This window comes from Oncorhynchus tshawytscha, linkage group LG32, assembly GCF_018296145.1.
Source record: "Oncorhynchus tshawytscha isolate Ot180627B linkage group LG32, Otsh_v2.0, whole genome shotgun sequence".
Taxonomy (NCBI): domain Eukaryota; kingdom Metazoa; phylum Chordata; class Actinopteri; order Salmoniformes; family Salmonidae; genus Oncorhynchus; species Oncorhynchus tshawytscha.
In genome coordinates, this window is record NC_056460.1 from 3,224,441 (window position 1) to 3,252,336 (window position 27,896).

The following is a 27,896-nucleotide window of genomic DNA, read 5'->3' on the forward strand; positions in this document are numbered from 1 at the left end:
CAGCCCTAGGAGAAGTGAACTGGAATGGAGCCCTAGGACAAGTCACTGGATTGCAGCCCTAGGACAAGTAACCTGGAATGCGGACCTAGGACAAGTGACCTGGAATGCAGCCCTAGGACAAGTTAAATGGAATGCAGCCCTAGCACAAGTGAACTGGAATGCAGCCGTAGGACAAGTGTACTTGAATGCAGCCGTAGGACAAGTGACCTGGAATGCAGCCATAGGACAAGTATACTGGAATGCAGACATAGGACAAGTGAACTGGAATGCAGCCCTAGGACAAGTGCTCTGGAATGCAGCCCTAGGACAAGTGAACTGGAATGCAGACCTAGGACAAGTGAACTGGAATACAGCCGTAGGACAAGTGAGCTGTAATGCAGACCTAGGACCAGTGTAACCACACTGTGTTCTTATACTGGTGAGAAAAACTCATGCCTCCTAAACTAAAATCTACATTTTCCTCAGCTGCGTCCAGTCAGCAGATGGACGAGGTGCCGCATAGGCCGCCCGTTGTGACTCCTTCAAGAATTCAGCAGAGCAAGTTTGTATGAAGGTCTGGTTATTAAATGGGTACATAGTTCAATAGTAATATCCTGTAAAACCCTCTGGTGATGAACTTTGCTGCCCTGTTTCCAGTTGTCCACATTCTGGGAGAACCTATTGTTAGAGTTGCGTAAATTCAAATCTGGTATCAGGATAAATATAACAATGAGTCACCGATTTTATACTATGTATTTTTTATTAGCTAAGTAATAAATGGCAAATGCAACTTTCGTATATACGGGCTCACTGTAATACCACGCAGGGCAGAACAGAGAACTGACAAGATGTATGTAAACAGTATTCTTTATACTGTGATAGACATAGTTCCAACCCGATTGGCCTATCACAGTAGAGGCTGGGCGTGGTTTAAACTTGCCCAGCCTATTGCAGGCGCTCAGGCGGGTCCCCGCCTCTTGGCGCTTGTTGGAGTTCTCCCTCCGTCGATGTATAGATCCTTACTGTTCTGGTATCGCAGCCTAGTTAGAACAGTTGCTCAGTTCCTGCTATTGTGTTGTTCAGTATTTTTCCATCTCAGTTAAACCTCGTGATGACCACCCCTCCTTATCACAACTTTGTAAGATACAGCAAGTCACACCATGTGCTCAATATTGTTACATACAAACACAAGGACAAAGCATCTGTTTTGCAACATGCAGGTCACACCATGTTACTCAGTTCTTGTCACACACAAACAGGCAAGTAGCAAGCAGTTGTTTAATCTCATAATGATGCTCCAGTGCACAAATGCAGACACCTCACACAACCAACATCAGATAATATTTAATCATATATATCTAATGGCTATAATGTAAAATACAGGATCCAACACTATTCAAGTAAGTAAGTAAATAGATTTTGAAAATGGAAAAAAAATGATTATATTATTAGCTAACTAGCTACAGTGCAGGCTAACTCAAATGAGCTGCTAAATGAGCTATCTAGACAACTTCAAATACTGTATAGATAGCTAGCTAAGTGAATTAAATATCACCAGCTACCTAACTTCATATTAGCTAGCTATCTTGATGTATTTATCACTGTAAAAAACAAACTCCAAATGCATTTGTAGGTAGCTAGCTAACAGCCATGGAGGAGGGTGAAAGGATAGCAGCCCCAACTGTCAGTGAGAGAGGAGGCTATTCTGGATAGGGCAGGTACTTTTGTGTAGTTCCTGGCCCTAGAAGTGAAGACGGAGATAATAGGACCAAAATATTCAGTGTGGTGTAATTTGACTAGAATGAAGTCTGTTTCTTGTGAGGTTTTCTGTCCTAAAGAGCGCTATGAAAGCCAGTCTACATATGAAGAGGTCCCAATGAAGAGCAGTGGTTCTCAGTCCTGGGGACTCAAAGAGGCACATTGTTGTTTTTGCCTCAGCACTGCACAGCTGATTCAAATGATCAACTCATCATCAAGCTTTGAGTAGTATTTATGTATTCATTTGTGATGCTATCCTTGATATGATCCTGTTATTGTCACATGCTACACATGTACATATGTGTGTCCATGCATCTATCAATCCAATGTTGTCATGATTTGTTATCAGGGATATTATACTTTAGTAATCCACAATGACCTGGTGATGTAACAGTCTAATAATTACATTGTCTTCCATATTCCTACAGATACCTTGTAACTGGAGATTCCTTCAAAACTATTGCCTACAGTTACCGTGTAGGGCACTGCAAGGTTGGGTGACCAGGGTCATCTGGGACTGCCTCCTGGAGGAATTCAGGTGTGTGAAGGCTACCGTGAAGAATAGTAAGACACTTCATTACTTCTATAACTAACTAGCTAAATTGTTTGTCCTTGTGGGTTGGTTCATGTTTTTCAGCATAAAGTGCTCTGCAGCCACTTAATGTGGTGTGGACACCAGGTGAGGCCACACACATAGATTCCTGTTGAACACTGTCGCTTTAACTACCTTATTTTCTCAATAACATTCTCTCTCCTTCACTTCATCCCTCTCTCCCCTTCTCCCTAAATCCTCTAGGTTATATCAGCTGTGTCGGTGAACCCCTCCTGCATCTGAACTGGTTACATAGAGGACACAGCATGATCAGATGTGAGAGGTCACTTGGTCAGGTCAACAGGAAGTATTATTAAAGAGATGCTTTACATTGAAATACAGATAGATGCAGTAGTCCCAGAGTTAATGATCCAAGGTCAGTTTATATTATACAGGAAGTATTATTAAAGAGATGCTTTACATTGAAATACAGATAGATGCAGTAGTCCCAGAGTTAATGATCCCAGGTCAGTTTTGCATTTCACCTCCTGATTGATGACTAACAATGTCAGAATAAAAAATAAAAACACAAGGCTTAAACATGCTCTCTCTCTCCATTTGTCTCTCGTCTGCAGATATGTTTTGTTGTGAGAGGATGCCAACCCCCAGTCCCATCATCGCCACCTCACCTGCTTTTAAGATAACCTTTGGGCCGACTAGAGACACTATTATGTAATTGTGATGAACTGAGAGAATATTTAGGTAGCACTGTGATTCATTAATCACGTGCTGCCTTCCCTGCTCCTATGTGTTTACCTCTTTCCCTTTCTGTCTTTTACACCTCTCCCACCACCTACTCTTTCTTCCTCTGTTTTTATAATTCACAACAGATGTGCACTGAAGTACAGATTGAACTTGTATTTATAACACTTGGATAATGAGCTTTTCAATAAAGCGTTTCACATTCTCTACTGGTTGAAATGAAGTGTAATGTGATGAAATACTCCACCTATCCTGTGTTTATCAGATCAATGCAGATGAAGGACATTAGATGTTGAGATGAACCAGTGTTAGAGTATTTACAAGATGCATAGGAAGTGTAGTGTAGTGTTTTTTAACATTATATTTCTGTATATATGAATTAACTAGTTAAATCCTGTTTCTAGTCTATTAGTTACAATGTGTAACCATTGATGTCCCAGCACTGTTGAAGTGTATAATTGTAATACATACATGCAGACACAGCATCATTCAAAGACTGGAATTTGATACTCCTGGTATTGGATATGACTGAAAAATAATCTCAAAGACATTCATACCTAAACTGCACCTTTATTTGCCAAGGTAGAGTACATGATCAGTGAATCTCATGCATGGTAATAACTACATGTATATACGACTTGCATCCTTGGTACAACATGATATTATATTCTACTCAATCCATAGGCTTCATTAATGTCATTCAGGCTGTTTTGAAAATAAATATTTGTATTTAAAAAAATATTTCCACGACAATAGCTAGCTACGTGATGTCATCTATCTGCAATGGCAAATATCAGCAAGGAAAGCTTACAAAATTGTACATTCAATTTGCAGTAAATTCTTCAGCTAGATTCTATACATCCACTGTTTCACAAAACGACAACCTGGTTTGCTGGTTGTTTCAGGAGTCACTAAAACAACCAGGATTACAATTTCATACTCATGTCACAACACCCATAAAGCTAGCCAGTTTAACGTAAAGCTAACTGCTAAATCGCGATTTTCGTAAATTAACTATGATTTTTAAAAATGCATCAAAGTTTGTCTCTACATTAACGAACATTCCTGTCAACTGTATATGTTTTTTTACTGACGTTATAATCCTTTACATTTCTGTCCAGTTCTGTGTAGGGGTACCCCTCTCTCCTAGTATTTCTGTCCGCCATCTTTGCCGATGAAAGTCTAACAGTCACGAGTGCAGCAGCCTCCCCCGGTCCATGAAAGTCAAACAGTCACTAGTCTCTGGTGCAGCAGCGTTCTACCGGGCCTACAGTCACGAGTGCAGCAGCCTCCAAGTGCCGGACCGGTAGAACGTTTAGATGCGATGGAACGGTTGACGAAAAAAATTAATTCACAGAAAAAATATATTGACTGATATTGATTTATTTAGGGGGGGCTAATGAATATTTTAGTTCTAGTGACGTCCCTGACTCCTACCCTTTAACTTTTTGTCTGGAAATAACAAATTTTACTCAACTGCGTTACCCACTCCAATCAGCAGATGGCTGTGTGGGAATTTATGGTTATGCTGCTAGTGTGACGTCTAATCTAGTGGACGGAAATCATATTTCAACAGCAGCAACAATAGTTAGTCAGACACCTCAGTAGCTTGCTAGACAAAATAGCCGAACCAATATATCGCTTTAGTGTATATTAGCCACTGTGTTTTAAACCCACTTCTGTCGTCTTGGTTAGTTATCCGATTTAATTTCATATTTACGGTTTTGTTGTTATTATTCAGCTAGCGGTCTGGTTAAGTTAGCATTAGCCTAGCTAACATCCCCGAACATGCGGTCACTAAACTACTCTCCTTCTAATGAAGAGGAGGATATCACAGTAAAACAAGAAGTAGAGGGTGAGGCCGTTACTGTGAAAGAAGAGGAAGACATGTTCAGAGTGAAAGAGGAGGATGTTACAGTAAAAGGAGAGGATGAAGCAGTTTATAGAGTGAAAGAGGAGGAGGAGATGACTGTTTCATCGGAAAAGGAGGAGGAGATGACTGTTACATCGAAAAAGGAGGAAGAAGAGGAGGAAACTGGATATCTGGGCCTGGTTTCCCAAACGCATCTTAAGGCATCCAATGGTTCTACCGATGAATTAAGCCATAAGATGGTTTTGAGAAACCGTTCCCTGATTAACACTAGTAAGTACTGAGGCACAAACTCTGCAGTTGAACTGATGTTAGATTTTAAAGCAGAAATCTGCAATTGCTACATCCATATTGTGACTTTTAAATTATTTATTTATAGCCATTGATTCTTGAAGAATATAACACGTATAACACATGCCTCATGAGCTTAGTTCAACTGTTGTACCCCATTTAAAAAAAAATTTAAACAAATTTAACCAGGCAAGTCAGTTAAGAACAAATTCTTATTTTCAATGACGGCCTGGGAACAGTGGGTTAACTGCCTGTTCAGGGGCAGAACAACAGATTTGTACCTTGTCAGCTCAGGGGTTTGAACTTGCAACCTTCCGGTTACTAGTCCAACGCTCTAACCACTAGGCTACCCTGCCGCCCATCAGAACCCCAAATAAGCTTTTTTTACTATAATGTATCGCATCAACATGGTTAATACTATAATGTTGATATCATGGATGGTCAGTCCTTGCATCCATAGGTCTGTCTATCTGTAGTTACATTTCTCCAACCCCATAATCCATTTTATTACCAGAACAGTGGTGGAATGACAGATTTGTTATTGTTTGAACTGCAGATTGCTGGATTGTGTGGGTTTTTTAAACAGCAACAAAATGGCAGTCCAGAGACTTGGTTTGGTAAACAGCTGAGGGATGGGAGAAGGAGAAGTGTAACCACTCTCACATTCATAGAGAGAGCTATTGTAGCAACTGTAACCTAACACCTAGCGACCTCGTCAAGAAGTTCAGACATCTTGCCGTAACAGTTATAAGGTGTTGGCTTGACAGTCGCTGGACCCAGGTTTGAGTTCAGCTCAGGGCTACCCCCAGAATTCACTACACTATCAATACAAGGACTGGCCATCCATGATGTCATAGTGATAGTTTAACCAGGTTTCTCGGCTATATAGTATGTTCTATCATTGCCCGTGTAGATTTCCTGTGGGGGTCAAATTATTAGCGCGGTTGATACGTCATTGAATGTCATTGTATAAGACATACCTAGATTCAATTACATTCATAAATTGTTTTGAAACCTTTGTTTTAAACCCTTCTCAAAGTTGGTGCCTTGGCGGATAAAAAAAATGGTTTGTCATGAAACACTATTTTTTTATTTTATTTAAATGTAACCTTTATTTAACTAGGCAAGTCAGTTAAGAACAAATTCTTATTTACAATGACTGCCTACCCCGGACAACGCTGGGCCAATTGTGCGCCCCCCTATGGGACTCCCAACCACGGCCGTTTGTGATACAGCCTGGATTTGGACCAGGGTGTCTGTAGTGACACCTCAAGCACTGAGATGCAGTATCTGCTGTGCCACTCGAGAGCCCCAGAATCATGTTCCAGTGCTGTCCCCAACTAAAATACATATTGGTCAACCAAGAGTCATTTTCTTTCTACCAATCGCCGCATGTGTTTTTATAAAATCTATATGTACTGAACTTGTCTGATGCTTTAAGCACGCTGTTTGATTAAATAAATTATACACACAAATGACTAGAGGGAGCCGGTCGTCACCGTGACCCGACCAGAGGGAGCCGGTCGTCACCGTGACCCGACCAGAGGGAGCCGGTCGTCACCGTGACCCGACCAGAGGGAGCCGGTCGTCACCGTGACCCGACCAGAGGGAGCCGGTCGTCACCGTGACCCGACCAGAGGGAGCCGGTCGTCACCGTGACCCGACCAGAGGGAGCCGGTCGTCACCGTGACCCGACCAGAGGGAGCCGGTCGTCACCGTGACCCGACCAGAGGGAGCCGGTCGTCAACGTGACCCGACCAGAGGGAGCCCCCCCTCTGCTGCTGGACTTCATAACTTCTGCTGTTCTGCTCCTGAAATTTTCAGTAATAGACTACACCAGCAGTCAGCAACCTTTTCCAGTTGGAGGGTCAATTTGTCTGACCATTTCTACCAATCTGTGTGCCAGTTATGATTTTCATATGTACATTTTCCTGAAACAGTTTAATTTGCTGTATATGGATTTGCTATAGTGGCTAATGCCCTTGTCCTGAAGCTAGCACCAGTTAGCTTCGAGCCAGGTGCATCTACCGGCTAGCAAACAAAATTACTCCAGCTACAATACCTGACTACCTAACAGCTTCCCTGGTTCATATATTGCTGTTCACTGGACCCTATGATCACTTGGCTACGTAGCTGATGCCTGCTGGACTGTTCATTAATCACGGTTCTCCATTTTGTTTAACTGTCGGCCCCAGCCTCGAACTCAGGCCCTGTGTGTAGATAACTGACCCTCTCTGCCCATTCATCGCCATTTAACCTGTTGTTGTTGTCATAGCTGATTAACTGTTGTCTTATCCGTTGTCTTAGCTAGCTCTCCCAATCAACACGTGATTGCTTTATGCCTCGCTTTATGTCCCTCTAATATCAATAATCCTTGTATACTGTTGTGTAGGGTAGGTATCATTGTTTTGTTTTACTGCATAGCCCCTAGTCCCACTCCACATGCCTCATTGTTTTACTGCATAGCCCCTAGTCCCACTCCACATGCCTAGTCCCACGTCCCACACATGCGGTGACCTCACCTAGCATAACTGGTGCCTCCAGTAGATGCAACCGCTTATCGTCACTCAATGCCTAGGTTTACCTCTACTGTACCCGCACCCTACCATACCCCTCTCTGTACATTATGCCTTGAATCTATCCTGCCACGCCCAGAAATCTGCTTCTTTTATTCTCTGTTCACAACGCACTAGACGACCAGTTCTGATAGCCTTTAGGCATACCCTCATCCTACTCCTCTGTTCCTCGGGTGATGTAGAGGTTAACCCAGACCCTGCGTGTCCCCAGGCTCTCTCATTTGTTGACTTCTGTAACCATAAAAGCCTTTGTTTCATGCATGTTAACATCAGATGCCTCCTCCCTAAGTTTGTTTTACTCACTGCTTTAGCACACTCCGCCAACCTTGATGTCCTTGCTGTGTCCTTGATGTCCTATCCTGGCTTTGGAAGGCCACCAAAAATTCAGAAATTTCCATCCCCATCTTCAACATTTTCCGTCAAGATAGAACTGCCAAAGGGGGGAGGAGTTGGAATCTACTGCAGAGGATGGCCTGCAAAGTTCTACCATACTTTCCAGGTCCATGCCCAAACAGTTCGAGCTTCTAATTTTAAAAATTAAGACTCTCCCTGTTGCAGTGTGTTACAGACCCCCCTCAGCTCCCAGCTGTGCCCTGGACACCATATGTGAATTTATTGCCCGCCATCTATCTTCAGAGTTTGTTCTATTAGGTGACTGAAACTGGGATATGCTTAACCTCTCTAGGGGGTGTGGGACGCTACCATCCCACATAGCCAACATCCAGTGAAATTGTAGAGTGCCAAATTCAAAAACAGAAATACTCATTATAAAAATTCATGAAACATACAAGTGTTATACATCGGTTTAAAGATTAACTTCTTGTTAATCCAACCACGGTGTCAGGTTTCAAAAAGGCTTAAGGCGAAAGCATACCATGCAATTATCTGAGATCAGCGCCCAGCAGACAAATCATTACAAACAGTTACCAGCCAAGTAGAGGAGTTACACAAGTCAGAAATAGCAATACAATTAATCACTTAGCTTTGATGATCTTCATATCGTTGCCCTCACAAGACTACCATTTACTTAATAAATGTTAGTTTTGTTCGATAAAGTCTCTTTATATCCAAAAACCTCTGTTTGGTTCACATGTTTTGTTCAGTAATCCACAGGCTCAAAAGCAATCACAACAGCCAGACGAAAAGTATCAGTAAAGTTCATAGAAACATGTCAAACGATGTTTATAATCAATCCTCAGGTTGTTTTTAGCCTAAATAATAGATAATATTTCAACCGGACAATAGCGTCGTCAATATAAAAGGTAAACAAGAAAGGCGCTCTCTCGGTCTCACACATGAAAAATCTCTGGGACACTGAATGGGCCACTCATTCAGAGTGGTCTTACTCTCATTTTTCAGAATACAAGCCTGAAACCATTTCTAAAGACTGACATCTAGTGGATGCCATAGGAAGTGCAATTTGAGTCCTAAGTCAATCGAATCTGTATAGGCATTCAATAGAAAACTGCAAAAATATAAAAATCCCACTTCCTGGATGGATTTTTCTCATGTTTTCGCCTGTCATATAAGTTCTGTTATACTCACAGACATTATTTTAACAGTTTTGTAAACTGTGTTTTCTATCCAAATCTACCAAGTTTGCTTTTCATACGGAGATGAAAATAGTGCCCCCTACCCTAGTGAGGTTAACACCCTGGCCGTCCTACAATTCAAGCTAGATGCCCTCAATCTCACACAAATTATCAAGGAACCCACCAGGTAAAGCCCTAAATCTGTAAACATGGGCATCCTCATAGATATTATCCTGACCAACTTGCCCTCCAAATACACCTCTGTTGTTTTCAATCAGGATCTCAGCGATCACTGCCTCATTGCCTGCATCCGTTAGGGGTCCGCGGTCAAACGACTACCCCTCATCATTGTCAAACGCTCCCTAAAACACTTCTGCAAGCAGGCCTTTTTAATCGACCTGGCCCGGGTATCCTGGAAGGATATTGACCTAATCCTGTCAGTAGGGGATGCCTGGTTGTTCTTTAATTGTAATTTCCTCACCACCTTAAATAAGCATGCCCTTTCAAAAATGTAGAACTAAGAACAGATATAGCCCTTGGTTCACTCCAGACCTGACTGCCCTCGACCAGCACAAAAACATTGAATACTCTCTGCGATGTGCAACTTTTCAGAGAAGTCGGGAACCGATATACACAGTCGGTTAGGAAAGCAAAGGCTTGCTTTTTCAAACAGAAATTTGCACCCTGTAGCTCTAACTGAGGCTAGGAAACAGCTCCCCACGCCCTGCAGCTACTTCCCCAAGCCTCCCCAGCTTCTCCTTCACCCAAATCCAGATAGCTGATGTTCTGAAAGAGTTGCAAAACCTGGACCTGTACAAATCAGCTGGGCTAGACAATCTGGACCCTCTCTTTCTAAAATTATCCTCCGCCATTGTGGCAACCCCTATTACTAGTCTGTTCAACCTCTCTTTCGTATCGTCCGAGATTCCTAAAGATTGGAACGCTTCCGCGGTCCTCGCCCTCTTTAAAGTGGGTGGCACTGTAGACCCAAACTATTACAGACCTATATCCATCCTGCCCTGCCATTCGAAAGTCAAGTTAACAAATAGATCACTGACCATTTTGAATCCCACCATGTTTTCTCCGCTGTGCAATCCAGTTTCCGAGCTGGTCACGGGTGCACCTCAGCCACGCTCAAGGTACTAAACGATGTAACAGCTATTGATAAAAGACAGTACTGTGCAGCCGTCTTCATCAACCTAGCCAAGGCTTTCGACTTTGTCAATCACCGTATTCTTATCGGCAGACTCAACAGCCTTCGTTTTTCAAATGACTGACTCGCCTGGTTCACCAACTACTTCTCAGACAGAGTTCAGTGTGTCAAATCGGAGGGCCTTTTGTCCGGACCTCTAGCAGTCTATGGAGGTACCACAGGGTTCAATTCTCAGACCGACTCTTTTCTTTGTATATACCAACGATGTTGCTCTTGCTGCGGGTGATTCCTTGATCCACCTCTACGCAGATAACACCATTCTGTATACATCTGGCCCTTCTTTGGACACTGTGTTAACAAACCTCCAAATGCGCTTCAGTGCCATTCAACACTCCATCCATGGCCTCCAACTGCTCTTAAACTCTAGCAAAACTAAATGTATGCTCTTCAACCGATCGCTGCCCCCCCAGCACCACTGCTCTGGGTGGTTCTAACTTAGATGTGGACAACTATAAATACCTAGGTGTTTGGCTAGACTGTAAACTCTCCTTCCAGACTAATATTAAGCATTTCCAATCCAAAATGAAGTCTTCCTATTTCGCATCAAAGCTACCTTCACTCACGCTGCCAAACATACCCTCGTAAAACTTATCCTACTGATCCTTGACTGTGGCGATGTCATTTTCAAAATAGCCTCCAACACTCTACTCAGCAAACTGGATGAAATCTATCACAGTGCCATCCATTTTGTTACCAAAGCCCCATATACCACCCACCACTAGGACCTGTATGCTTTCGTCGGCTGGCCCTCGCTACGTGTTCGTCGCCAAACCAACTGGCTCCAGGTCATCTATAAGTCTTTGCTAGGCCGCCTTCACTCAGCTCACTGGTCACCATAGCAACACCCACCCATAGCACATGCTCCAGGAGGTATATCTCACTGGTCATCCCCAAAGCCAACACCTACTTTGGCCGCATTTCCTTCCAGTTCTCTGCTGCCAATGACTGGAACGAATTGCAAAAATCGCTGAAGTTGGAAACATATCTCCCTCACTAACTTTAAGAATCAGCTATCTGAGCAGCTTACCGACCGATTGCTGATAGCCCATCCAACTGCCTACCTCATCCCCATGTTTTTATTGTTTTTTTTTTTTGCTCTTTTGCACACCAGTATTTCTACTTGCACATCTATCACTCGTTAATTTGTTAAATTGTTTAATACTTCGCTACTATGGCCTATTTATTGCCTTACCTTTGTACTCCTTTTGCACACTGTATATAGATTTTTCTATTGTGATATTGACTGTACTTTTGTTTCTCACTTGTAACTCTGTGTTGTTTTTGTCGCACTGCTTTGCTTTATCTTGGCCAGGTTGCAGTTGAGAACTTGTTCTCATCTAGCCTACCTGGTTAAATAAAGGTGAAATATATATTTTTAAATAGTAACTTTATTGACAACACTCAAATCGATACTGTCATTAACGCAGTTCTTCAATAATTACACATAATTCTTAAAACTGTAGTTGAACATGTGACTGTAACTAAACAGCTATCATCAGAATATCCAGGAAATCATTTTCTGAATGCCAGTCAAATGACAAACATCACGACATGCAACAACAATCAAAGTGCTTCTTCATTCATTACTCTGGTCAAGACAGTTATGCCATGTTCCACGTTGGATCCAACATCCCTAACAAATTGTTGTTTATAATGTTATTGTCTGCTTGATATACTGTAGGGTCTCATTGGTATGTTTGCACACAGAGATACTTTGCTCATAATGTGTAGAGAACTGTTCCTTGATGGATAGGCTATTGTACAACACAGCTGTTTTCCTATATTTGTTGTTAGGTGAAGTTATGGGTCCTACAGTAGATCTATGCAAACTGCCAATTTGTCAAACAGTGTACAAACTCTCATTGTCAGGCTGATGAAAAAGTCAAAGAGCATTTTACTGGTTGAAGTGTTTTTTAAGTACAAAGCGGTTGATTTGCGATGATGTACACAAACATTATATTAAGCAGGACATTCAAAAGAGCCTGACAATTATAATCCAAAGCGTGAAATGCATTCATTAGCAACCTGGAAATTGAGGTTACTCCCCTGAGTTTCCCCCATTCAGAATACATTGTGAAAGACGAAAAACTTTGCTCACCATTTTTGCTCCAGGCAGATATACTACATACAATTTTTGCAGACCAAAAGTCGTCTGGCACACTGCTTAGAGTTTCAACAACATGAATAACTTATTTCTAGTCTACAAACTTAGATGTTACTACTAATTTGAAATCAAGACACAATATGACTATTGTTGCTCATTTTAAGACAAATGTCAAATAATCATTACATTCATTACAGACGTCAATTGTTGCCAAAAGCGTAGCCATGATGTTGTACATCACCTTTTACAGTGGATTTCTGCTGTTGTTGGCCTTTAACCATCTGTATGACTTTGTCATTCACACAGGAGAGAGAACCGTCTACCATGGGTCCTCTTGGGAGCCTCAACAACCTCATGATACTGACAAGGCAGAGAAGAGTCTCTCTAGATCAGAACTCCTCAAGAAACACCAGCAGACACCCACGGGAAAGAAATCTCATTGCTGCTCTGACTGTGGGAAAAGATTCACCTCATCAGCAGGCATTAAAATTCATCAGAGAATCCACACTTTAGAGAAACATTATTGCTGTACTCAATGTGGGAAGAGTTTTGATACATCAAGCCATCTTTTTGTACACCAAAGAACACACACAGGAGAGAAACCATATTGCTGTGATCAATGTGGGAAGAGGTTTACTCAGCTATGCAACCTAATATCACACCAGAGAATACACACAGGAGAGAAACCTTATAGCTGTGATCAATGTGGGAAGAGTTTTACTCAGCTATGCACCCTAATATCACACCAGAGAATACACACAGGAGAGAAACCGTACAGCTGTGATGAATGTGGGAAGAGTTTTGCAAGGTCGAGCAATCTGACTCTTCACCAGAGAACACACACAGGAGAGAAACCTTATGTCTGTGATCAATGTGGGAAGAGTTTTACTCAGCTAAGCAGCCTGATATCACACCAGAGAGTACACACAGGAGAGAAACCGTACAGCTGTGATGAATGTGGGAAGAGTTTTGCAAGGTCGAGCAATCTGACTCTTCACCAGAGAACACACACAGGAGAGAACCCCTATAGTTGTACTCAATGTGGGATTTTTTTTTTTACATCTAGCCATCTGAAGATACACCAGAGAAGACACACAGGAGAGAAACCTTATAGCTGTACTCAATGTGGGAAGTGTTTTGTTCAATCTAGCCATCTTAAGAAACACCAGAGAACACACACAGGAGAGAAACCTTATAGCTGTACTCAATGTGGGAAGAGTTTTGTTCAATCTGGGGAACTGAAGATACACCAGAGAACACACACAGGAGAGAAACCCTATTGCTGTACTCAATGTGGGAAGAGTTTTGTTCAATCTAGCCATCTGAAGAAACACCAGAGAACACACACAGGAGAAAAACCCTATAGCTGTGATCAATGTGGGAAGCATTTTACTCAGTCAAGCCACTTGATAGCACACCAGAGAACACACACAGGAGAGAAACCTCATAGCTGTACTCAATGTGGGAAAAGTTTTACTCAGTCAAGCCACCTGATATCACACCAGAGAACACATACAGGAGATAAATCTTATAGCTGTGATACTCTGATATAAGATATCTGATTAAACATCAGAAAATACATGCATGAAGGAGTTTTTTCATGATATCAAACATTGTAGAAGGAGTATTTTAATGATGTCACAATGTAGAAGGTCCTTTGTAGAAGGAGTATTTGGTTGCTGATTGTCTCAAGGTTGGGCAGTCAAAAAGTTTTGTGTTTTACTTTTAGCCAGTGCATCAAAATTTATTTTGACTAAGTTTTTGCCGTATTGGAGATGAGTTTTGTTTGGGCTCTTTCCAAGGGGACGAGAGTTCTAGAAGCAAGTGAGTTTAAGGATTCTATAGAAAGAAAAAGAAAAGATACGATTGTATATTATTATTTAGAAATAAATGTTTTTTTATTGTTTTTAATTGTTGACAGCCAGTAGACACCATGTTTATATTGTAGAAGGTGAAGTATTGTAGTAGAATATGTGAAATGGAAGATATTTTCTGTTGGTGGTGCGCAAACTTTTCCAACAACAAGATAGGATATATTTGTTGTTTTTAGGGGGAAAGTGTTACAGGCGTTCGTTTTTCAATTTATGTTTTGAGGTTGGACTTTAGCACGTAGGAAAGGGGGATACCTAGTCTGTACAACTGAATGCGTTCAACGGAAATGTGTCTTCAGTGCACTGATTGGTGTCACTTCGTTAGCACGTAGGACGCACTGATTGGTGTCACCTCGTTTGGACGTCCAGCTTGTTAGCACGTATAGCTAGTTAGCATGTAGCATGCACTGATTGGTGTCACCTCGTTAGTCAGTATGTGTTACATCTGTGCTGGCTTGTCCATCTCGTTAGTGGGAAGGTGTTTCACCTGACCTGGTCCAGGTTCTATTTAAGAGTGTCTGGACCAGTGCTCCAGTTGTCTTGATAGATGTGGAGAGTCAACACCTTTAGTTGCATCCCGTTTTTAAGTTTGTTGTGGGTTTTTCTTTTGTTTGCCTCTTCTTGGTCAGAATTAGTGGGTCTCATGGTGGGTGTCTTTTAGGTCTCAGTTGTTGTTACCAGTCAACTTTCAGTGGACACCCCCATAGTGTCATTCAGAATCCCTCCTAAAACCCCACCTGTTAAGTTTTTGTTTTCAGTGACTTTGTTGTCAGACCTCTGGTATACCATACCATCCCTTTTCTATTTAAGTGATGTTTCTGGTTTTCTTGCTGGGAAATGTAACAACAAACAATGTAGTAAAACCAGCTTATATTTTGGGTTGTAGCATCCAGTTCTTGTTAATCAAAGGCATTTCCTTGAAATGTTCATTAGTCTTTCAGTTGTTATTCTTCTGTTTGCTGTGTATGTTTTTATTTGTTTTTTTTTCTGTGAAATGTGCTGTTTAATTAAAGCTTGGTTTGGACATATTGCAAAATAAATGGAACCAATCAACAGACTCTTGCTCCATCTTAGTATGAAAAACAGTATACATTCAGTGCATTTGTTGAAGATGGAAAATGTTGAAATCAACAATACGTCAAAGGATTCAATTACTGAACTGCATTTTTAAAAAAAAATTAAAAAACAGATCAATCCCACTTTTCCAGCCTGCTGAAGGTGTGGAGTGGTAAACACCACCCCCAGCTCTACCAGGGGCTTGAAGTGGTCTCCCACAGCTCTGCTTATGTCATGTCCTGTGGCCTTGCAGTTCCATTTCTTGACTGCCCCTGCAACACAAACACATTCAGACATATTATATAAAACATTCAGGGCTGGTTTCCCAGCTAATCTTAAACTTAGTCCCAGACTAAAATGGTTGTTTGAGCTGTCTTATCTCAAAGCGACATGCACAGACTTCTCTTTAAATAGTGGTAGATGTTGCCTGTTCTGGACTCCACAAAGCCGATTGCAAGAGGGCAGATTAGAGCTACTTTAGGACTAAATGGAAGCTTAAATGAATCTTTCAAAGAGGCGGGTTTAACTTCTGCTTCGTGCTGTTTGTGAGGGAGCCTGGAATATTTGGAATGTCTAAATGAAGACCAACATGCACTACAGAGGTCAGACCAGTACTGGTGGATAGGAGTCATCCATTACATTACTTTGAGACCGCTTTCCTATGTACAAAGAAAATGAATTGGAGATAATATCTCTGCTTGAGCCTAGACTTTCCTCTCTGTCTCAAAGAGGAAGGCCTTCACCCAATTCTCTCCAACTTCTGATCACTTTGAGGTTTTAGGCATCTGGAATCTTTCATTGTGAAATGGTGATTTGTGTGGTTCCAGTGAAGCAACTGTGTGTTTAATTGATCAATGTCTGCAGGGCCATTTGTGAACCGAGGAGTCTTTACATCAAGTCTTCTGATGCTGTTGGCCAAGCCAACTATAAAGTCTGCAGGGCCATTTGTGAACCGAGGAGTCTTTACATCAAGTTTCCTGATGCTGCTGGTCAAGCCAACTATAAAGTGCAATTCTCTGAATATGGGCAGTTCCCAGAAGTGATTGGCTGGTTAGATGGATGTCATGTTCCCAGCAAGTGTCCATCAACTCCTAATGCTGATGAGTACTGTAACCATAACAACTGGTTTCCCATCAACTCCTGATGCTGAGGAGTACTGTAACCATAACAACTGGTTTCCCATCAACTCTTGATGCTGAGGAGTACCGTAACCATAACACCTGGTTTTCCATCAATGTTCAGGGTGGATGCACTCCTCATTGAGAGTTCTCAAACATTGTTGCCCGTTGGAAAGGTGCAACTCACGATTGAAGGATTTCCCTCAACTCTTCATTGGTCTCAGTTTCAGAGAGGACAACATAGTGGACAACTACTTGGTGACAGTGGATATTAGGGTGAGAAACATGGTCTACTAATAGTTACTACAGAGTAACATGGTCTACTAATAGTTACTACATAGTAATATGGTCTACTAATAGTTACTACACAGTAACATGGTCTACTAAGAGTTACTACATAGTAATATGGTCTACTAAGAGTTATTACATAGTAACATGGTCTACTAATAGTTACTACATAGTAACATGGTCTACTAATAGTTACTACATAGTAACATGGTCTACTAATAGTTACTACATAGTAACATGGTCTAGGAATAGTTACTCCATAATAGCATTCCTTTCCTCTGGAAAAAGAACACGGTTAGAAGCACAAATAAACTCATATGCTTCTTAGAATGAAGAAGAATAAAGATTGACACAGACAGAGGAATATATTTACCAAAGGAAGTAACCAATTTACTGTCTTTGGTTATAAGAGCCAGTACACAGTGAGTTTGTCTTATCTCAAAGCGACATGCACAGACTTCTCTTTAAATAGCACCATTTGTGCTCAGTTCTTCATCTGATCTGCCCAAATGGTCATCGTCTGGTATATACCATCCAGAGGTTGGTCATCGTCTGGTATATACCATCCAGAGGTTGGTCATCGTCTGGTATATACCATCCAGAGGTTGGTCATCGTCTGGTATACCATCCAGAGGTTGGTCATCATCCGGTATACCATCCAGAGGTTGGTCATCGTCCGGTATACCATCCAGAGGTTGGTCATCGTCCGGTATACCATCCAGAGGTTGGTCATCGTCCGGTATACCATCCAGAGGTTGGTCATCATCCGGTATACCATCCAGAGGTTGCTGCTGCTCTATGATTCCAGACAGGAAGTCACTCAGTTCATCAGTGTTGTGTTGTTTTGGTGGTCCACCACCAGTAGTAAATCTCTCTCTGCTTTCTTTCTTTTTAGAGACAGTTTAAGGTTTTTCCACAGAGTCTATAAAAAGGCAGAGATAATTTAATTATAGAAGTGATGTCACAAAAATATCAATTTGAGAAATGTGAAATAATTATAATGCAGATATCTCACCTCTAGTTGTTGTTTCTTCTTGTAATCCTGATAATAATGCAGATATCTCACCTCTAGTTGTTGTTTCTTCTTGTAATCCTGATAATAAGCAGATATCTCACCTCTAGTTGTTGTTTATTCTTGTAATAATGCAGATTTCTCACCTCTAGTTGTTGTTTCTTCTTGTAATCCTGATAATAAATTAAATATATCACCTCTAGTTGTTGTTTCTTCTTGTAATCCTGATAATAATGCATATATATATATATATATATATATATATACTGTATTCATTGACCTGGCTACTGAATAATACTGAATACGACTCTGTCAATCACCACATCCTCATCGGCAGACTCGACAGCCTTGGTTTCTCAAATGATTGCCTCGCCTGGTTCACCAACTACTTCTCTGATAGAGTTCATGGTGTCAAATCGGAGGATCTGTTGTCCGGGCCTCTGGCAGTCTCTATGGGGGTGCCACACGGTTCAAGTCTTGGACCGACTCTCTTCTCTGTATACATCAAATCAAATTTTATTTGTCACATACACATGGTTAGCAGATGTTAATGCGAGTGTAGCGAAATGCTTGTGGCATCAATGATGTTGCTCTTGCCGCTGGTGAGTCTCTGATCCACCTCTACGCAGACGACACCATTCTGTATACTTCTGGCCCTTCGTTGGACACTCAACCCTCCAGGCGTGCATCAGTGCCATACAACTCTCCTTCTGTGGCCTCCAATTGCTCTTAAATACAAGTAAAACTAAATGCATGGTCTTCAACTGATCGCTGCCTGCACCTGCCCGCCTATCCAACATCACTACTCTGGACGGGTCTGACTTAGAATACGTGGACAACTACAAATACCTAGGTGTCTGGTTAGACGGTAAACTCTCCTTCCAGACTCACATTAAACATCTCCAATCCAAAGTTAAATCTAGAATTGGCTTCCTATTTCGCAACAAAGCATCCTTTACTCATGCTGCCAAACATACCCTTGTAAAACTGACCATCCTACCAATTCTCGACTTTGGCGATGTCATTTACAAAATAGCCTCCAATACCCTACTCAATATATTGGATGTAGTCTATCACAGTGCCATCCGTTTTGTCACCAAAGCCCCATATACTACCCACCACTGCGACCTGTACGCTCTCGTTGGCTGGCCCTCGCTTCATACTCGTCGCCAAACCCACTGGCTCCAGGTCATCTACAAGACCCTGCTAGGTAAAGTCCCCCCTTATCTCAGCTCGCTGGTCACCATAGCAGCACCCACCTGTAGCACGTGCTCCAGCAGGTTTTTCTCTCTGGTCACCCCCAAAACCAATTCCTCCTTTGGCCGCCTCTCCTTCCAGTTCTCTGCCTCCAATGACTGGAACGAAGTACAAAAATCTCTGAAACTGGAAACACTTATCTCCCTCACTAGCTTTAAGCATCAGCTGTCAGAGCAGCTCACAGATTACTGCACCTGAACATAGCCCATCTATAATTTAGCCCAAACAACTACCTCTTTCCCTACTGTATTTATTTATTTATTTTGCTCCTTTGCACTCCATTATTTATAGCTCCCCTTTGCACATTCTTCCACTGCAAATCTACCATTCCAGTGTTTTACTTGCTATATTGTATTTACTTTGTCACCATGGCCTTTTTTTTGCCTTTACCTCCCTTATCTCACCTCCTTTGCTCACATTGTATATAGACTTATTTTTCTACTGTATTATTGACTGTATGTTTGTTTTACTCCATGTGTAACTCTGTGTTGTTGTATGTGTCGAACTGCTTTGATTTATCTTGGCCAGGTCGCAATTGTAAATGAGAACTTGCCAACCTGGTTAAATAAAGGTGAAATAAAAATAAATGAATTAAATATATCACCTCTAGTTGTTGTTTCTTCTTGTAATCCTGATAAAAATGCAGGTCTCACCTCTAGTTGTTGTTTCTTCTTGTAATCCTGATAATAATGCCGATATCTCACCTCTAGTTGTTGTTTCTTCTTGTAATCCTGATAAAAATGCAGATCTCACCTCTAGTTGTTGTTTCTTCTTGTAATCCTGATAATAATGCAGATATCTCACCTGAAGTTGTTGTACTCTTCTTGTGGTAACATTTCCATTGAATTCACAGCAAATTGCAGCCCAACCTGCTTGTTCTACTGCTCAGTAGCAGCAGTGTGGTTTTTACCTTCAATAACTGGATGGTTTGACAACATTTGTTTTGGAGCGTTTTTTCATAGACTAAAGTTTTTTTGAACAAATTATTTTTGCCTCTGCCATTGTTTCGTCTCAAGATTACTGAACCTAATCGGGATTAACCCAGGTGTTCATACTGAACCTAATCAGATTTAACCCAGGTGTCCTCATTTAGGCTTACTTACCTGACTCCAGGACTCCAGTCTCCGACTAACTAAGCCACGTTCAGGAAAGCTTCTTAAATGTCCTAGTTTATCTAGTCCTGGCTTAATCTAAGCCCTGCAGGGTCTGAATGAAACCTAATGTCCAGTGGGATTGATCTGTTTGATCCAATTGTTTGTTTCAGTTTACAGTTGTTGAATCCTTTAACGGATTGTTGTTTTTCAAAACTTTTCAGTTTCAACAAATGCACTGGGTTGGTTGAAAAGTGAAACTGTTTTGACATAGTGGAAGATACACTGAATTGATACTGTTTTTCATACTAAGATGGACTAAAATATGTGCTCATTAGTTATGCAAGAGGGCGGCAGGCAGCCTAGTGGTTAGAGCTGACAAGGTAAAAATATGTTGTTCTGCCCCTGAACAAGGCAGCACTGTTCCCTGGTAGGCAATCATTGTAAATAAGAATTTGTTCTTAACGGACTTGCCTAGTTAAATGAAGGTTAAATGAAATAATTAAGTCTGTTGATTGTCAGTCATGAGGTTAATTTGTTTTGCAATATGTTCAAATCAAATCCAGCTTTATTTATACAGCACATTTCAGACATAGATGCAACCCAATGGCTTCACAGGAAGAAAAAAAATGAATACAAACAAAAATATTTAGTACAAAACAAACAGAAGATTAACAACTGAAAGAATAATGAACATTAAGGAAATTCCATTGATTAAAATATTAATTGGATCGAATATCCAACCCAAAATATGTGCTTGTTTTTTAGGAGGGGCTCTGAAAGACACTATGGGGGTGTCCACTGGAAGTTGACTAGTGACAACAACTGGGACATAAAAGACACCCACCATGAGATCCACTAAATCTGCCCAAGAAGAGGCAAACAAAAGAAAAACCCACAACAAACTTAAAGACAGGAAGTAAACCAAAAAGGTGGTTAAAATAATTTATTACAATCAATACCATTCATACTATTACAAAATCATAATTCTCATTCATTCTTAATTCATTCTATTTACAAAAACATCAAACAAAAACAAACCTCAGGGGAGCATCGTCCCTCCCCATCATACCTAACCAAAACCTAACCCTTTCCCTATCTCCCCTTCCCTAATCTATCCCCTTACCAAACTCACTCTAACACTCCCAGCCCTAAACCCCCTTTCCACCTCTCCCGTGCCGCATGCTTCCCCCACTTCCTCTCCTCCCTCTTCATCTTCCCCCTCAAATCACCTTCCACCCTTCTCACTATCCCTTCCACCCCCAATCTCTCCCTGTCTTGACTAAATTCTGCCTGGCTTCCCACAGTCCCTTTTAAAGAGACTCATGAGAAGCCAGAGCAGAAACCTGTCCCTATCCGTTCTCTTTGCTCTCCCTACGCCTCTCTCTAGCCTAGCCCATGTCAAAACAAAATCACTCCTAACCACACCTAGCATCACCCGTGCCCTAGCCCAGACTAGTCCGGCAAAGGCACAGTCCCAGAAGGCATGGCGCACAGTCTCCTCCCTGCCACAAGAGATCTTGGACAGGTGGGGGATTGCACCAAACTATACCGGTACAAGATGGCACTTACCGGCAAGCGCTTGTGGAGGCCCAACCAATTCAGGTCCTTGAGCCTGTTGTCCAGGCCCCGCGCCTGCACTCCCTCCCAGACCACCGACGAGACGCCCGCTACAGGCGGAGGACTCCCTGCCTGCCTGACCTCCTCGTACAGGTGCCTGTGGTCTAAACCTACTCGGGCAACTTCAACCTCGGGGTGCGCACGCAGCCACTTGGCCGCATGGCCAAAGTGCCACGGCAGCTGTTCCGCCCGAGGACCCGTGTTAGACCACACCATTACGCTTCTCGCTTGGTACGAGAAGAACACCCGCAGGAGGTAACCGGACGGGTGTATCACTGGATGAGCAAGCTCCGTCAACAAGAAAGAAACAAAAATGGCGTCCAGCTTGAGGGGGAAATGTTGTACCCCCCTACCTCCCTCCCCGATGGGACAGATCATGCGTGCCCTGGCGACCCACTCGCACCTGCCACTCCACATAAACTGAAACACAAGCCTCACTAGAGGCCTCCTCAGACAAGCCGGCAATGGGTAGATGTATGCCAAATACAAAAGAGACGGCAACACATCCACCTTTAGGACCAGGACTTTGCCCATAAAAGACAAATACCCAGCCTTCCACATTGCTAGCTTCCTCTGTACCACTGCGATACGCATGTTCCAGTTTAGCGTCGCTGAGCCGGAGGTCTCAAAATGAACCCTGAGAATCCTCAGGGCCCCTTCACAGAGAGATAACCCCCCAGGCACATACGTTCTACCGCGCCATCTTCCGAAAAACTTGACGGAAGACTTTGCATGGTTCAGAACTGCTCCCGACGCTCGGGTGAAATCCCCAAAGATGGCAAGGGACCTTGTCAGGCATGAGTCAATGCACAACAGCAAGGAAGTGTCGTCGGCGTACTGCGTCATCTTAACACGCAGCCCACCGCTTCCAGGGATCAACAAGCCTTCCACCCCTGTGTCTGCCCTAATGGCAGCCCCCAGAGGCTCCATGTACAGAACGAAGAGGAGAGCCGAGAGTGGGCATCCCTGCCTGACCCCAGACGAGAGGTCAAAAATGTCACCTAAGTGACTATTTACACTAAATCGACACCCCGCTCCGACATATAAAGTACGGATCCATCCTATAAACTTCTCCCCAAATCCTAATCTACCTAACACCCTGAATAGAAAAGATCTATTCACGCGATCAAAAGCTTTCGCCTGATCTAGCGCTGCTACCATTAAAGGCAGCCCTCTATCTTCAACCCAAGTGATGGAATCCCTGATCAACTGTAGGTTCCATCTTATAGAGCGGCCCTCTACCCCGCACGTCTGATCCTCGTGGACGACGTAGGGAAGGGCTGTGCGCAACCGGTCTGCTAAAACCTTTGCAAGAATCTTGTAATCTACGCACAGCATGGTCAATGGCCGCCAGTTGCCAAGGTCAGTTGCTTCCCCCTTCTTATAAAGAAGTGACAGCACACCAACAGCCATTGATCCCCCCGGGACCCCCGTCTCAAGGATGGCCTTCAAGACTTCGAGAACCACTGGTCCAAGTATACCCCAAAACTTGAGGTAAAACTCAGCCGGCAGCCCATCCATCCCAGGCACCTTCCCTTTTCCCATCCTCCTAAGAGCGCTCTCAACCTCTTCTAGTGAGATCTGGGCCTCCATCACGTCTCTAATGTCCTCTGGCAACCGCCGGGACAAGTGTTCTAAAAACACGTTTCCCTGCTCTACATCTATTTCCCTTTCCTTAAATAAACCTTGGAAATGATCAGTTGTCACCCTGACCATTTCCTCTGGTTTACTTACTATACTACCATTTCTTCCCTAACTCCATGCATTACCTTCCTACTCTGCCTGGCCCTAACCGACTTAAAGAACATAGCGGAACAAGTCTCATTATGTTCTAGAAAGCCACTATGCGCACGCTCCAGGAAAGCTCGAGCCTTCTGCTCCTGCAGCTCCCTGAGCTGCGAATCTCTCCCAGTCAATCGACCCGCCGAGGTTGCCTGCCTCGTAATCGAGTTCAATTAACCTTTGGATACGATCCACCTCCCTCCTTTCCTCCCTTTTTTTCCTTCTACAATATCCTATTATAAAAACCCTAATCCTCACCTTAACTAAATCCCACCACTCTAACACCCCCTCGCACATGGACCGGAGGCCGTCAAGCCTCCTGAAAGAAACAAAAAAACAAAAAACGTCAACGAAAGCTGCTCCTCCAGTATATCCCGATCTAACTTCCAGTACCCCCTACCGAAGAGGCAGACTGGCGACCCCACCTGCAGGAACACCCCGTCGTGATCCGTGAAGAAAACAGGCAACAGCCGCCCAGACAACTGACCCAAAGACCTGGATACAAAAATGTAGTCGAGCCTCCGCGCAACCCCCTGGAGTTGCGCCATGTAGGACCGACCATTGCCGGAGTAGTGTGCAGGCCACCATCAACCAGACCATGGCAAGCCATTAGCCCAGAGATGGCACCTGCACTGCTATCACCGCCTACCCCTAAATCTATATTAAAGTCTCCTCCTATCACCAAGTGCCTGTTTGTAACACACAGGGGCGCCAGACAGTCCACCATCTCCTCCAGTCTGGGATCCCTGTGGCCCAACACCCACCCTATATCTAGCTTCTCTAAACTTAACATCTATCCCCAAAACTCTACCCTGCATTATTACAAAAGTGTTCTCTATTTTAACCCTCTCTATGCCCACACAAAATCCCTACTCCTGTTGAGTGCACCCCTCCTATGCCCCAAAAAGATTCCCCCTTATCCCACTCCCTCTTAAATCTACACACATCCCCACCATCCCTCAGGTGAACCTCCTGTAAAAAACAGAAATCAAACCCCACACCCTCTAAATAACAAAAAACCGCCCTCCTTTTAACATTATTCCTTAACCCCCTAACATTTAGACAAAAAAAAGAAACAGAACTATTCATTTAATTATTAACAACAAATAAAACCCCCAAAAACCAAAAAAAAAACAGGAGACTCACCCGATGCTCCCCTGGTCCATCTCCACCCGGGGACGTCCTCCCTCTCCTGACGCCCCCGTCCTCCATCCCAACCCATGACCCAGGCAGTGTGTTGGGTCCTCCCTCCCCACCCACCATCCCCCCCCCTTTCCCTTCTTGCCTCCTCCTGCACGTTCCCATCTCCTCAAACAGGAGTTGGGATCCCTCCAGCAAACAGCCCACCGACCCCTCACTGGAGTCATCCACTAAAATGCAAGGGGCTGAGGCAAACCGGGAGGACAAATGCCACTCTCTTAGCCCCCTCCCCCTCCACACCCCTCCCTCTCACTTCCTGGCTCCCCCTCTTCAAAGGTAGCCAACGTCCCATCCCCGCTAACTCCTCCACCAAATCCCTCATTTCGACCTCGAGGACCCGGCAAATTTCCTCCTCTTCCTTCTCCGCCTCTTCTGTCTCCTCTTCCCTTCTTTTTAATCTCTTTCCTCCTTCCTTCCCTTCTCCTTCCTTTCCCCTGTGCCATCCGTACAATCCGCATGCGTCCTCTCTTTCCTCCCCCATCCCCCGCTCCCCCAGCTGCAGACGCGTATGACCTGTGACGAGCCGGGCAATCACGCCACAGGTGTACTTTCGAGCCACACCCGTGGCAAGCCTTGGGCTCGTCACACTCCTTGGCCTCGTGCTCTTCCGACCCACAAAAACGACATTTCTTGGCGCTGCACGAGGCCAGGATATGGCCGTAGGCCATACAACGCCTGCAGAACGGGGGCTGACGTGCATAGTAGAGTGTTCCCCTGTCAGCCCCCAGGGAGAACATCGCTGGAGGATGGAGGTAGCCATCCACACTCTTCGGGGACTCCCTGAGTAACGCCTGGAACATTGTCCATGTACCTCCCCAGAAAGGCCCTCACCTCTTCATCTTTCACATGCGGATTGTACATGGTTACGGTGACCACCCTGAAGTTGTTCTTCGCCAGGCTGGTCACCGCATAATGGCACAGGGGTCCCGTTTTCTCCGCTTCCTTTGCCATCTTCAATACATCATCATGTTTCTCCTCTTTGTGAAACGTCACATCGAAAGCCTTCTCATTCAGGTTCCCTTGAAGGCAGAGCACCTCCTTCACCTCTATCCTGAGGCATCCCATCAAAATGGTCCTTCCAAATGTTTCTCTACCCACGGCTCCATCTCCTTTTCAGTCCAGGCAAATCGTACGGTATTTGCCATACCAATCCCGGAACCGATCTTGTTTGCTTGTATTGATTCATTTAAAAAAATAAGCTCTCTTCAGAAAGAAGCTTCAACCTGAAATGAAAACATCTTTAACCAGAAAGGTGGAACAACTAAAGGTGTTGACTCTCCACATCTATCAAGACAACTGGAGCACTGGGCCAGCTCAGGTGAAACACATTCCCACTAACGAGATGGACAAGCCAGCACAGGTGTAACACATACTGACTAACGAGGTGACACCAACCTCAAAACATAAATGGAAAAACCAAAGCCTGGAACACCTTCCCCCTTAAGACAACAAACATATCCTATATTTTTTGTTGGACAAGTTTGCTCACCACCAACATAAAACAACTTCCATTTCACATTATAATCAACTACAATGCTTCACCTTCACCAATATAAACATGGTGTCTACTGGCTGTCAACAATTAAAAACAAGAAAAAACACCTATTCCTAAATAATAATAAACAATCATATTATTTTTTCTCCTTTTTCTTTCTATAGAATCCTAAAACTCACTAGCTTCTAGAACTCTCGTCTTCCTAAAACTCACTAGCTTCTAGAACTCTCGTCCCCTTGGAACGAGCCCAAACAAAACTCAAATCAAATTGTATTAGTCACATGCACCGAATACAACAGTGAAATGCTTCCTTACGAGCCCCAAACAACAGTGCAGTTTCAATACGGAAAAGAATAAGAGATAAAACTCCAAATAAACACGCTGGCTCAACGCAAAACACAAATCCCTTTGACTGCCCACCCCAGAGATAATCAGCAACCAAGTTGTCCTTACCACGGACTGATTTCAAGAGGAAACTCCTGCGATATCCGTAATAACTTTCCACCTCACTGCGGAGCTTCTCTCTCTTTTCAGGGTTCACTAGATAGGCATGTTGTTGGATCTGGGCCCAGTCCCCAATATCATGCTCTAGAACATTTGGTTTGGCACATGTGAGAATTAACCCTGATATTCTAAAAACAGGGCAACAATGTCAATATAATTGTACCAAAAAATTGTCATGTTGGTTGCATGAATAAATATCACTACCAAATGTTACATGAAATGTAAATATGAAATATTTGATTGCATAGTCATATTTTCAACATCTTTTCAATGACATTTTGCTTGGTGGGATAGCCCAATGTCAAAACACAGTTTTAACGTGTCCAAATCAATAACCAATATGCAGAAACAGTTTGGGATAAATTGAAAACCTAACATGTGCTATATACACAAACATCTGCCACAATAATCACATTACTTGTATTTTTTAAAACAAGCTCCTTATAAACTGCACAAGCACCAAAAACGCTGTTGTTTTGACAAATAGCAATAAATCACTGATATCGATTAGGGGGGAAATTAGGTTGTACGTGCTGTTGAAACTGACAAAAAAAAAAAACACATGGAAATGGGAGATATATTTTACCTCCCTGGTTAGAGGACAACCTGCAGAAGAGTCAGCTACATTTGGGAGTGATGCATTAAATTTAGCGGTCGCTAAACAAGGGAATGCAACACTTATTTGTCATCACTCATCGATATGCTAAAAAACTTTGTGTGAGAGGAGAGAGATGAGGTTGCACGTCCTGTTAAAACTAACAGCTCAAAAAACCACACGGAATCTGGGAGTAATGTGCACATGCCTGGTTAGAGGACAATTTGTAGAAAACAGCACGCCACATTTTGAAGTGTTGCATTTTGATTCAAGTGGGTCACCAATGTGGTAAGTGTAACACAACTCCTAATTGTCCCTAGAATTTCTAAGCAAACAGCTGGAGGCAGGGCTTTCTCCTATAGATCTCCATTTTAATGGAATGGTCTGCCT

General features: G+C 43.0%; 1 protein-coding gene and 1 long non-coding RNA gene across 5 annotated transcripts; both read left to right on the forward strand.

The window, feature by feature from the left end:
- Positions 1–283: 283 nt before the first annotated feature.
- Positions 284–3,331, forward strand: LOC121841610. Of its 4 annotated transcripts, none has more exons than XR_006080629.1 (4): positions 284–418; positions 2,166–2,301; positions 2,534–2,605; positions 2,905–3,331. It is a non-coding gene; the product is annotated as an uncharacterized LOC121841610 (long non-coding RNA). The 4 variants fall into 4 exon arrangements; XR_006080630.1 differs by having other exon boundaries at positions 2,166–2,275; XR_006080627.1 differs by lacking the exon at positions 284–418 and having other exon boundaries at positions 1,245–2,301.
- Positions 3,332–4,550: 1,219 nt separating this feature from the next.
- LOC112230428 (zinc finger protein OZF-like) lies at positions 4,551–15,543 on the forward strand. Its single transcript, XM_024396734.2, has 2 exons — positions 4,551–5,174; positions 12,924–15,543. Exons 1-2 carry the CDS (start codon positions 4,820–4,822, stop codon positions 14,168–14,170), a joined length of 1,602 nt encoding a protein of 533 aa, XP_024252502.2. The 5' UTR covers positions 4,551–4,819; the 3' UTR covers positions 14,171–15,543.
- The last annotated feature ends 12,353 nt before the right edge of the window (positions 15,544–27,896 follow it).